The sequence below is a fragment of the Crotalus tigris genome, unplaced genomic scaffold (assembly GCF_016545835.1).
Source record: "Crotalus tigris isolate CLP2741 ecotype Arizona unplaced genomic scaffold, ASM1654583v1 scf7180000019415.609845, whole genome shotgun sequence".
Lineage (NCBI taxonomy): Eukaryota > Metazoa > Chordata > Lepidosauria > Squamata > Viperidae > Crotalus > Crotalus tigris.
This window is the reverse complement of record NW_024097526.1, coordinates 192,085-205,843: the sequence shown is the minus strand read 5'-3', so window position 1 is coordinate 205,843 and position 13,759 is coordinate 192,085. Positions and strand designations below refer to the sequence as shown.

Sequence of the window (13,759 nt, the reverse complement as noted above, 5' to 3'; positions counted from 1 at the left end):
GGGCTTCATTCGGTTCTTTCTTTTTGTTGATGTATTCCACAGTATGCAACACCAGTCTGTGCTCCAAGGAAAAGAAGATTTGTAAACCTGGATATCACGTAGCCTCAATCTCTTATGATGACTGCTGTGGCACCATTAAATGTGGTAAGTTCAAACTTGCTGAGATATAATATGTGCTTCAGCTGCCAAAAAGGCCAACACAGTACTGGACTGCATTAACAGAGGGATAGAATCAGGATCACGTGAAGTATTAATACTACTTTACAATGCCTTGGTAAGGCCTCACTTGGAATACTGCATCCAGTTTTGGTTACCACGATGTAAAAAAGATGTTGAGACTCTAGAAAGAGTACAGAGAAGAGCAGCAAAGATGATTAGGGGACTGGAGGCTAAAGCATATAAGGAAAGGCTGCTGGAATTGGGTATATTTAGTTTAACGAAGAGAAGGACGTGGGGGGACATGATAGCAGTGTTCCAATATCTCAGAGGCTGGCACAGAGAAGAGGGAGTCAAGCTATTTTCCAAAGCGCCTGAAGGCAGGACAAGAAGCAATGGATGGAAACTAATCAAGGAGAGAAGCAACCTAGAAGTAAGGAGAAACTTCCTGACAGTTAGAACAATTAACCAGTAGAACAACCTGCCTCCAGAAGCGGTGAATGCTCCAATACTGGAAGTTTTTAAGAAGAGACTGGACAGCCATTTGTCTGAAATGGTATAGGGTTTCCTGCCTGAGCAGGGGGTTGGACTAGGTGACCTCCAATGTCCCTTCCAACTTTATTATTATTATTATTATTATTATTATTATTATTATTATTATATAAATAGATTATATATTCTAAGGGGAAAACAGCCATCACCAGAGGAATTGTAGATGAGATGAAACAGCATGAATGTAGGATGGATATATTCCTAATTTTGGTTTCTATTTGTATTTTATCACATAACAAACTTTAATTTAAAAATGGAAAATTTGGGTAGCTATAGAAGTCATTATATAAGCATAAGAGAAGCTGTTTTCTGCTGTAGATTTGAAGTTGTATTGAAATAGCATCCCCTACTTTAATATTTTATCCAATTTATTAATAACAAGTCTGATAAAAAACCCTGAAATCCCCATTCAAACCTTCATTCTGCAATAAAGCTCAGTGAAAGTGACATTTCATATTCACATATTCACTGAATTTGGTGGATCAGAGAAGATACACCCAGATTTCCACCATGAGAGGTTTAGACTTGTCCCTTATCTATCCCAAAGGGTTGTTGGCTGCCATAAGCTTCTTGGAGGAAAGCAATATAAAAGTCACAAATAAAATGAAATAAAAGTAACTTTGTGTATAAAGTATTCAGCGATCTTCTTACAATTAGTTATAACTGGTTATTTAAATAGTATTAAATAATCAGTATTAAATAGTCAACTTAGAAAGTTCAGACTGCCTCAGGAGCTGTTGATAGAATTCTACAGAGGAATTATTGAGTCTGTCATTTGTACTTCTATAACTGTCTGGTTTGGTTCAGCAACCAAACAGGACAGGTACAGACTTCAATGGATACTTAGGACTACAGAAAAAACAATTGCAACTAGCCTGCTTTCCATTGAGGAACTGAATACTGCACAAGCCAAAAAGAGGGCTGAGAAAATATCTACAGACCCCTCATATCCTGGACATAAACTGTTTCAACTTCTTCCCTCAAGACAATGTTATATAGGGCATTGCGTGCCAAAACAACTAGACACAGGAACAATTTTTTTCCCTTGTGTCATCACGCTGCTGAACACCTAATCCTCACAGTATTGTCTGATGTCTATTTACCCATGTTGTATGGCTGTATTATTATTATTATTATCCTTTTCATCTTCTCTACTACCCCCTCTTATTGGTATCATTATTATGATTATTATTACTCTGTGGCTTGGCATGTACACTGAGAGCTTCTGCACTGGAGACAAATTCCTTGTGTCACCCTTGGCCAAATAAAATATTCTAATTCTACTATTTTATTCTACTTCTATTAAATTCTTATCATTTTTTTAAAAAAAATTAAATCTGAATTTCGTTTCCCATTATACTTTAAATAATTGGTTCTTTCTGTTTGCAGAAATAAGAGAACATATCTGTTTGGTTAATGGATCTGTTTATGAGGTAAAGAAGTTAGTATTTATTATACACGTATGTGAATAAACCTATTTTCTACATTTTCAATTATAAATCAAGTTTAGCATGAAGATCCATACTGTACTCTGGATCTCACCATCCCTGCCAGGGAAAGGGTTAATTGACTTGAGTTCTAGAGAATGCACACAAGGAATGACATCTGTGAGGGGGACCCCAAATATCAAGATGGTACTTACAATGGTACAGTCAAAGCCTTTTAAGTCTATAAAGGAGAATATCTGTAGTTCAGGGTTGAAATGAGGAGTCCTCATTTCTGAGCTTGGTTGTTTTCTTCCAGATATTAATATATAGTATATGTAACAATAATAATTAAAAGTAAAAACAAAAAGAGACTAGGACCCTAGCTTCAGAGCTGCTCACCCACTGACATTCTTATACAGATTCCTATTAAATATGCACCATCTTTCCTTGTCACTTACATGTTTAATGAAAGAAATATACAGGCTTAGTTACAGTAAACACTTAATGCTGCCTTTTCCTTTATGAGAATTATATAGAATTATATTCTATATTTTTTTTCCCAGCCTGGGATGATTGTTCCTGGTAAATCCTGTGAAACGTGCATCTGTAGTTCTGTTAGGGACCTTGCTACCAAGAGAAATGTTGTGGAATGTAAGCCGGTTACCTGCAACACGGATTGTCCCATGGTAAGAACAAGTCTTTCCTGCCTAAATGTAGCTTAACAGGATTTTTACCGGAGGCTCTCTCTCCCATAGATTGGTAGCCACCAGTATTAATTCTTATTGTCTGCTAACAGGGTCATGAGTATCAAGTAAAACCTGGTGAATGTTGTGGAAACTGCATCCAAGTGGCTTGCATCGTCACCATTAATGGTACTGCTGAGATACTGGAGGTAATATCTTCTCATTCATACTGTAAACAAGTGAAATAATATGATATTCCTGTGCTTTTGCTAACTAATCTGAACTTCTTTCCAAACTTGTAACACTGTATTTTAATACTTACTTTCTTCATAGCAATGGCAGATGAGAAATACTGTGAGCTATTAAAATATGAATAGGACTCAGCATGCTTCCCTCCTAATATATTGGACTATACTTCATCATTCCCAATCTATAACTCTGGTAGCAACTGGTAGGATAGGAAAGCTGGACTGAACTGAATATAGGTAGTCCTCAACATATGATCACAATTGGGAATGGAATTTCCATTGCTAAGCGATGTGGGCATTAGGCAAAACATCATGTGACTGCACCACTTAGCAACAGCAGTTCCAATAGTCCCGGTTATGATCATCAGGCCAGGCCGGTACTATTGATATTGTAGGCAAGGATTTCACATTTCTCCTGCTCTGCAGTACTTGCCTTCACTTCATCTGCCTCCATCTGCCTTATCTCCTCTTTGTTTCTGCTTTTTTGGGTGCCCTGCACTGCGCCTACTGCTTCCCAGTGTCACTGCCCACAGGTGACTTTTGCTGTCTTTTTTCCTCCTGCTGGTGGCCCTGAATCCAAGCACTGGACAAGGGTGCAGTTCTGAGATGCTTGCAGTGAGAACAGCAGAGCCTCATCTACCAACGGGAATTTGCCAGACCCAATCAGGACAGAGGCAGCATGATGCAAACAGTGATTCAGATATGTGAACAACCGGTTCTCTGTGTGGATGCCGCTTCTGGAAGTCCATTCTGGGCCTGGGCAACAAAAAATTAGCTACTGGTTCTGCCGAAGTGGTGCGAACCAGCTGAATCCCACCACTGGATGCAAGGCAAAGAGCAAGTGGTGGCTCCCTGAGAGAAAGTGCAGGGCTATGTGGAAGGTGCTCTTTGGGATGGTGGCAGAACTGGAGAAAGAGGAGGGAGGTGCAGTGCACACTCTGCAGCTCATCGCAATAGCAATAGCACTTAGACTTATATACCGCTTCACAGTGTTTTATAGCCCTCTCTAAGTAGTTTACAGACTGAGCATATTGCCCCCAACAATCTGGGTCCTCTTTTTACCTATCTCGGAAGAATGGAAGGCTGAATCAACCTTGAGCTGATGAGGACCGAACGCCTGATAGTGAATTGAATTAGTCTGCAATACACCACCACGACTGTTTATGTTGCTAGTACTGCTAGAAAATCAGCCACTCACGAAAACACCCAGGCACTGTCAGATGTGCTGCCAGTGCTAGAATATCTAAACAGCCAAGCTCCTCTTGCACAGCATCTGAGGCTATGCTGGGTGGGGAATTCTAGAAGTTGAAGTTCATACATTTCAAAGTTCCTGAGGTTGAGAAACACTGATCTAGACATATTAAGAACTTTGGTTTATATTTTCTATTATAGTTTATAATATAGTTTACAATTAAAATAACAGTCTTCTCTCATACTCTCTTTCTCCTAATTTATAAAAAACAGCCTGGGCAGACAAAAGCGAGTAATTGTAAACAGTACAGATGTGAACCAAGGAGCAATATACTAGTTTTGGTTGAGACTGAAGAAAAGTGCCCTTCCTTTGATCCAGGATGTAGTCCTGTAAGTTTTATATCACTTTTTATTTATTCTTTTTTCATTACATTGAATGTAATGAAACATGGTTTCTAAAAACTATACCAAAGGTCCATATCAAATAGTCATGATCACCATCTGTCATTCAAGGTTGAGGTTAATGTTATTTATTATTAATAATATTTCTAATGATTCTTATTCATATGCCCTGAATAACTAGCAGTTGCCTCCTACACCATAAAGTTGTTTATTTGTTCAGCAAGAAGAAATGGTGATGGCTAAAGCTAAAGCTTAAAACCCAGTACTAGAAAGTATCTACTTTTACTGTATATCCAGATGTAATAATGATTAAAATAATAAGACAAACTTTCTTTGTTGTCAAAGGATCAAATTGAATTGACTCCAGATGGCTGTTGCAAGATATGCAAAGAGAGTAAGTAAACAAAAATTTTAAAAAATCCATAATTCATAGGGTCCTTATTAAGTAAATTTGATGAGCATTATCCCTACCTCTTCATTTAAATTTATGAATCAAAATGTTGAAAAGGGCATGCCTAGGACTGAATCTTCTGCTATATAGTTTGATAGAGATAAATTGTCTCCTGAGATCACTAAACAGTTTTTTCTTCAGTTTTTTTTTGTTTATATCTTACATGTCATGGACTCTTCTCCACCAGGTCAGCAAAACCTAGTCTGTTTATTATGCACATCTTGAACATTTCCCTTAATTAATACTCCAGTGGTATCTATTACTGAATTCCTGAGAGTGAAAAATGAAGGCTTTGTGGGCTTGTGTAACATTCATCATTATTTGTAGGGAGTTAAGCAGATGGCAACATCTGGCATATCTTACCTTAAAAAGCTAAGTGGAGTCATAGATGGTTAATAAACGAATGGGCAGCTACTGGGGAATTCCAAAGTTGTAGGAGAGATTGAGAAGATCAAAAAATAACTTGGAAGAAAACAAATGGTAGATTATTTCCTTAGTCAGCAACCACAGCAGTGAATGTGAAGACCAAATGAAAAGTTTAATATTTCCTTTTTCCCTTTCATTTTTAAGCACCAAATTGCAAGCCATACAAGAATCAAACTCTAATTCGTGAAAATGAGTGTGTATCTTCTGAAACTGTGGAACTGACCCACTGTGAAGGAACTTGTCCAAGCTCTTCAGTGTAAGTGACAAGGAGGCCTATCCTACTCTTACCTATTCATTCCTCTGCTGGGTAATGTGATATTCATAAAATATCAGCCTAGAAACTAAACTCAAGGTTACCTTGATCCACCTGGACATCTTGGAGACAAGAGCCCCTTCCAATTTGCCAGTTGATTCTATTGGATTGTTTTGATGATTGAGTGGTTATGTGCATTTTTAACCACTCCGACAAACTATGTGTTGGAGTTTTAAAACTCTATAGTAACCCCAAAAGACGTATTTGAGATGGACAGTGTAAAAATGCATGTAATAAGTTACATTTTACAAAAAGTATCTAACTTTTTTTTTCCCCCATCTGGACAGATATTCCCGAAAGGAAAAGGCATTTCATCATAATTGTGCATGCTGCCAAGAGCAAAAGAGCCATAGAAAAGAAGTAACCTTAACATGTCCAAACGGCACAACCATCATTTATGACTATTTATATGTGGATGAGTGTAAGTGCTTAACAGACGTATGCCCCTCTGAAGCCCCACCCAGCTAGAAGAAGGATAAGAATTTTCATTTTTCTTTGTTCAAGATAAATCCAACAATCACACTGAAGAAATCAGTCATCATCCAGTGCTATTTTGGATCTCTCCCTGTGTCCTTGATTCTGATATTTTTCTGTTGGCCAGGTGCTTAATCAAATTAATGTCCTCTTTCATGTAAAAAAAAAATTATATTCATCCTGGTGAAGTGTTTTCAAAATGAGAGCATTCTCATTGGACGTTTTTTCTCATTGGAAAACCTTCCAAGTATTCCTAACATAATGATAGTAATGTATAACATTTTAATGTAGAAAACTAAATTCCTATACACTATGTCCATGCTTTTCTTGCTTTGCTGATTTTGGGGGGGAGGGCAGGCACAAACTTCTGTATAGCACCAATGCACGTGCTAAACTTGCTTTCCTATTCTGCTTTTTTGAGATTAATAAACTATACTTAAATAAGTTCAGCTTGTATAACTGCTGTTTTCATTCATCCAACTTTAATGTCATCCATTAAAGCAGTGGTTCTCAACCTTTCTAATGTTATGACCCCATAATACAGTTCCCCATGTTGTGGTGACCCCCAAATGGGTGTGGCCACCAATAAGAGGGAGTAGGACAGCTAGGGAAAAGGGAAAAAAATGGCGGACAGCGTGGTTTGGCGACCCCCGTGAAATGGTCGTTTGACCCCAAATGGGGTCCCGACCCACAGGTTGAGAACCACTGCATTAAAGTCAAACTTTCACATTGCAATAATTAACTGTTTCATTATATGGAAAGAGTAGGGCAGTCCTTCCCAACTAGTAACTTCCTCCAGAAGGGATTACATAATTTATTTAATTATGATCAATAACCTGCAAAGTATAAACACAAAACAAACAACCCAATGCAACATGAACAATGTAATGGTCATATAAAATGTAAATATTTAAGATTTTAAAAACTGAGAAAGAGAAAAATTGAACATAATACAATCAACAAGATAAAACCTAAGATAAATAGAAATACAATTACATAAAAATACAATAACATCAAAGAGTAAATAAAGATTTCTTAATGTCATCATGACAAAATAGGGAAATGTTACGTCTTTGTATGAAAATGACAGCAAATAGAACTCCATGGGTGATGATAGTATTTCAGGTTCCTTCTTATCACAAACACAGGGTCCATCAGTCAATGGTAATCATATAGTACCAATAGAATATTTGTAGCTGAGTGTTGAACTAGTTACTATGGGATCTCTGATGTTCTCTGAGCTGTGGGGCACCAAAGGCAGCACTTAACACTTTAGACTTATATACTGCTTCACAGTACTTTACAGCACTCTCTGAGCTGTTTACAAATGCCAGAACATTGCCCCCAATTATCTGGGTCCTCATTTTAACAACTTCAGAAGGATGAAAGGCTGAGTCAACCTTGAGCTGGTCAGGATCGAACTCCTGGCACTAGGCAGAGTTAGCCTGCAATACTATATTCCAACCAATGCACCACTGCACAAGGAATACTAGTATTGCCAAGAATGAGGCACTAAAATGAGACAAAGAAACAGGATTGAATACTTTGTAGGTACAGGTAGTCCTTGACTTATGACCACAACTGAGCCCAACATTTATGTTGCTAAGTGAGACATTTATTGAGTTTTGCCCCATATTGTGACCTTTCTTGCCACAGTTGTTAAGTGAATCACTGCAATTGTTATTTTACTAACATGGTTGTTAAGTGAATCTGGCGTCCCCATTGACTTTGTTTGTCAACAGTTCGCAAAACGGGAATCATATGACCCCAGGACACTGCAACTGTCATAAATATGAGTCAGTTGCCATGCGTCTGAATTTTGATCACATGACCATGGGAAAGATGCAACAGTCATAAGTGTGAAAAACAGTCTTAAGTCACTTTTTCAAGTGCAGTTGTAACTTTCCAGGTTGCAACCACTACTGAAGGATGGCTATAGCACCCAAATATATTTACTGTGTAGCGTCAAAAATTATTTTATAGATTTCAGCTTTATTTCTCTTTAAATCTAGGAATAGCAGAGAGTAGATGGAAAGGCCACAATAATCACTGATTTGAATGAATAATCAGCTAAGGTTTTCTTTCTTTCTGCCTTGATTAAAAGCCATGAAAAACTATTAATAAGACCAGGGGGACTTTGAAAAAGAGGAATTTAAGCCAACAAGATAGTTGGCTGGTGTGAACTTTTTCTCCCAATGGAATCATGTCATTTTTCATGTTGATTATAGCATTTGAAACACAGGTGAGTGCAGAAGAGCCATGTAACAACCCATCTTGAACAATTTCAAGGATTCTGAATCATTGTAGGAACATAACTCTGCATGATACAGCATTTGGGGTATAGATATGGCAAATTAAATCTGTTTAAAAAGTTTGATGGTGGCAGATAGACATCTCCTCCTTTAGAAATGAAAATAAAACAAAAAAAAAGTATTACTTTGACACTATTATTAACTTTGGCAGAAATACATTTGTTCGTGCCAAGCTCCAGAGGCCTGAAAAAGTATACCAACATATTTAAAAGCTGGAGCTTGTTCAAATTTTGATATTTTCAATTTGCCTTTGATGTTTGTGATAATTTGGTCTTCTGAAGAAAACCACAACGTTGATCTTAGAGCGACTGACTGTAAGCCCTTTCTTCTTACAGAGTTCTGCTAAAGCCAGCCAACTTCTCTTGAGGCCCACTAAAAAAGTGACTATATCAGCAGCAAATAGCAGCTTTGCTGGATGCCCAACACCAAGTTTAATGGGTGGGGTCCCTTTTTGGTTAAAGTAAATACCACTGAATTCACAGTCACATTAAACAATAGGAGAGCTAGAAAAATATTTCAATTTTATTGCTTGATGGATTGGAAGCAAAGTAGGCCTTCCCCCACTCCAAGGATTACACCAAACCTTAAAATCCCTGACAAACTGTTTGGAAATCCATAGATTCTTTTTGCCCCCTAAAACCTAAAATCTTTTCCTTCCATTCTTGAATGCGGACATGTCAAACGCAAGGCCTGCTGGCCAGATCTGGCCCATGATGGGCCCAGTTTTGGCCCATAGGGCCACCCTGGAGACAGTGAGGGATAATCCCCCATTGCCCTGGCCCACCCCAGCCAGCACAGGAGGTGGTGAGCACACAGGGGCAGGAGGTGGCTGGCAGCAGCCACAGCCCACTACACCTTTGGCCACCCATTGGCCGGAGCACCCTGGAATCCCACAACTTGCACAGCACAGGTGGATCTGAGTGCTGCGGCCAGCAGGTCAGGCCACCAAGCAGCAGGTGGCAGTTGAGGTGCAAGGGGGGAGGCTCATGATCCAGCCCACTGGACGTGACAGGCAGCTGACTGTTCACCCACTTTGTCCAACTGCAGTGGGTGCAGGCAAGCAAAGATGGACAGTCTGAGCACCCTGGCTGCTGGGCCAGCCCGCCAAGCAGCAGGCAGAAGCAGAGGCAGAGGGGAAGATACACAATCTGGCCCACCAGATGCACAGGTAGTCACCCACCTGCTTGCCCAGCTGCAGTGGGTGTGGGCAAGCAAAGACCAATGGTGGGTCCAAGTGCTGTGGTCTCCAGGCCGGCATTCAGATGCAGGTCAAGCCTCCCACCCGCTGCCATACCCCTGATGGCCCCAGCAAATGGGAAGGTGGGGAGCCCCCCCATCCCCAGGAAGCCACCAAGACTTCCCTCCCTGCTCTGCCGAAGCCCAGCCCAAGAGTTGCCCGATGTGTAGCCGGGCATCCCCTGGGAAGCAGTTCCGGGTAATGTGGCCCAAGAGGGATGGTGAGACTCCTCCTGTGGAACAGGTCCTGGTGCCCCCCCCCAGTCCCACCCACCCCTCTGCCGGAGACCTCTGGATCCCTGGCATAGTCCTACCCAGCCCCCCACAGGCACCTCCCGACACAAGCAACATAGAGCTGACCACACCACCTGGCCATGCCCACCCAGTCAGCCATGCCCACTCAACCATATCCACTCGGCCCGCTGAGACAACCAAAATGCTGATGCAGCCCTCAATGAAATCAAGTTTATTGTTGCCACTGTGTCTCTATCTTGTTAAAAGTAGTGACATCTATTTTATTAGAACTTACTATATAGCATCTGCCTCTTTCCAGTGTGGCCATAATTAATACATTTGGTTATATTTTCAAGCAAATCGTGTAATTGTTATCCAGTTTTGATCAAATGTTAAGGTCATATATACGGTTCATAATAGATGAAGCAGTGAACAAAACTTCTGATTTGAAACTGAATGACCAATACGATAAAGCTGTTTTCCAAACTGCTGTTCATATTAAACTTGGTGATTGGCACACACTTCTTCCTGAAAACATTCTGAAACAGCCACAAACAAAATTGAAATCACCCATTATCCGATGTGTATGGGAACATTTTCTCATCTGTCTGTCCCTGCAATCCCTTTCACAAGGTTACAAAATGCCCATGATTTTGTAAAGACCATAACAACAAAAGATGCTGTGTTCTAAATCCATGCTGAAAGGCTTTTTTTTCATAGAAATACAAGCACAATGCAACACTTGCAATCCAGATGTTTGCTCACAACTCATTCATTTGTTACACTGCATTAATTAAGCTCCCCTGATTTTCCATCTGGTCTAATGATTGTGTTTGCTGAGACGTGGCCACAGTATTACAAGCCTTCAATTTAAGAATTCTTCCATCTTAAACTGAGCTAGTCAGTTCCTTTGTTCCTTCAACAGAACATATGCAGAGTTAGGTTTGCTTGCTGACCTAACTGATAATATATACGGTTCTTCCTTGCTTCAAAAAGCCATCCCTCCATATCATATAGTGCTGTGTCCTGAAGTCTATAAGAAGAAAATTGCTTGCATTTTTTTTTTTTTTGCCATCATAATTTAGTCAGCCAACCTGACTAAAATCTGAGCACAATATAACTGGTACTCTGTTTTTATTTCAGTAAAGCACAGCTTATAGAGAACAGGTAGCTAGGACATTTTGACTCATTTTGAACACATTCCTACATTTCAGACTCTTTTCAGCAAACAGTTCTAAAAGTCATTAACAAAAACAGACTTGGGGAAAAATAAAACAAAAACATTATATAAGAATTCCAATGTGGTTATCCCCAACAGAAGCTCTGAAATACCCAAACCTACTGGATATAAATAAGATAATTAGATACAAGGAATTAGTAAATGAACAGGGAAATCTGAAAACAAAACAAGAATTGAAACAAGATATTGGCAGAAAAGTTGACTGGTGGACATTTACACAAATTCAATTTAAATATACAGAGGACAAAAAATTATATGAAATACAAAAAGAGCTGCAAGAATTGGAAAAAATTATACATGGAACAGAAATAAAATTAATTAGCAATTTATACAAATACCTATTGAGATATAAAATGGAAGACGAGGTTGTCAAAGACACAATGATTAGATGGGCAAAAAATTTTGGATATAATATAGAATTGGAGAAATGGGAAAAAATATGGGAAATAAATATAAAATTGACTATGTCGGCAGCATTCAAGGAAAACCAGTTGAAGATGTTTTACAGATGGCATCTTCCACCAGCAAAGCTTGCCAAGATGTTCCAGAACAATTCGCCAACATGCTGGAAATGTAAAAAAGTACATGGAACATATTATCATTTATGGTGGACATGCCCAGTTGCAAAAAAATACTGGACTACAATAAGAAGATGGATCGAAGAAATAATAGACCAACCCGTAGACTGGAAACCAGAGATCTTTTTGCTGGGTATTTTAAACAGAAAATATAGTAAAGAAATATGGTACTTAATTTTACATATAATAACGGTGGCAAGAATAGCATATGCACAATGCTGGAAAAATGAGAATATACCATCAGAAGAAGAAGTGATAAGAAAAATTCTGGACTGTGCTGAGATGGACAAATTAACAAAAGAGATAAAAGAAAAGGAAGACACAGAATAGTATATAACATGGAACAAGTGGTATGACTGGTTGGAGACTAGAAATAATAGAAGAGAATAAATATGGAAAGGTCAAAAGTGAAAATATGTATATAATAATGTATAGTAATAATAATTTGAATTATTCTTAGTAAGAAGTAGAGTATGAAGGAAGAAAAATGTAAATAAGAAACAACGGGGCAATAAGGACAAATATTCTAAAGAAGAATAAGGAGGGAAATGTAAATAATAGAAGATTACCGTTATGTAATCGCTGTTAAAAAAAAAGGGAAGGAGTATATACTGTGTGTGTATGTGTGTTATGTTTTGTTTTGTTTTGTTTTGTTGGTTCAAAAATAAAAAAAATTAAAAAAAATTTCAGGCATAACTCAAGCTGCCTCCCAGAGGCTTGGGTTTTGGGCAAAAGGTTTTATGAGAATCATTTAGATACCAAGGATGCTGAATTTCTTGACAGCAGAAAATCTGATCATCTGTGGATGAACGGTATAAATGAACTACTGTAGATATGATAAATAGGGTAACCTAAGTACCAAGGTTACTAAATCTCCTTCAAGGTCTAAGTTCTCTTCAACAGGCAATGATTCACTCTGCAAAATGCACTGTTGTCCTTATTTGACTTCAGTCTTAAATTGCAAACATTTTGTTTAAAGTTTTAAAACCATGCTTCTCAAACTGCTGCTGTACTAATGGCATCAACTTTCATAACCCCCAAAGATGCTACTTTAAAAAGCCTGCCTTAGGAATGAAGTTTGGCAAATTTCAGCAATGTCAAAATTCATACATTTGAAAGGAATTAGTACAACTCCAAATCATTGACATATTTCATTTCTTGAGCTTGCACATGTTGAAGGAAAAATCTTCATCAGGGTCCAGTCCAAACCGGGAATAAATAAAATGGAGGCTGCTTAAGGAAGAAGGTTCAGTTTATTGAGTTGCCAGAAACTTCAGTGACATGGCATGTTCCTGGGATAGCTGACAAAATGGAGTTGGGATAGGTGGGCTTTTATACCTTCTTTGGGCTTTGTATTTGAGATTCTTCCTGTTCCTGTGGCTTTGTATTTCCTGTTCCTGTGCAATGAACTTTGACCTGAGCCTGAGTGTACCCTTTTGGTATTCTAATGGTGGTGGGTTAATCCTATTATGTCCTAAAGGTCATCTTCCTGTCCTTAGGAGTCTTTGTTTTTCTAATCCCATCAGCTCAAACCTTCTCTGGGGTTGTGGCTGAAGTAATTTTGCTTATGAATAGGTGGCCCAGTCTTTCTGAATAGGATTATCAAATCTGCATTTCTACAGAGCTGGTCTGCTCAGTTTCTGCCTGGGGAAACTTGGGCAGAAAAGCCTTTTAAGAATTTTTCCTCCATTATTCCTTTGGGGAAATATAATATTTTGGCTTTTTTAATATCCCCAAAATATTTCCTTCTCTAAGAGGGTGAGTGGGTGCTGACTTCCAACACACAATATTTATGTGGCATATGAATGTCGTTTACAACTGCTTACTGCAATTGGT

At 38.7% G+C, this 13,759-nt stretch overlaps 1 protein-coding gene across 1 annotated transcript in view; it reads left to right on the top strand.

Moving 5' to 3' along the window:
- Window positions 1-6,768, top strand: part of LOC120316557 (mucin-5B-like) — a 62,753-nt gene extending 55,985 nt beyond the window's left edge. Inside the window, exons 42-49 of the mRNA XM_039362290.1 lie at window positions 43-144; window positions 2,098-2,141; window positions 2,699-2,821; window positions 2,932-3,027; window positions 4,531-4,647; window positions 5,005-5,053; window positions 5,681-5,792; window positions 6,137-6,768. Coding sequence (XP_039218224.1) covers window positions 43-144; window positions 2,098-2,141; window positions 2,699-2,821; window positions 2,932-3,027; window positions 4,531-4,647; window positions 5,005-5,053; window positions 5,681-5,792; window positions 6,137-6,317 — 824 coding nt within the window. The 3' untranslated portion in view covers window positions 6,318-6,768. The remainder of the gene's footprint in view (window positions 1-42; window positions 145-2,097; window positions 2,142-2,698; window positions 2,822-2,931; window positions 3,028-4,530; window positions 4,648-5,004; window positions 5,054-5,680; window positions 5,793-6,136) is intronic.
- The last annotated feature ends 6,991 nt before the right edge of the window (window positions 6,769-13,759 follow it).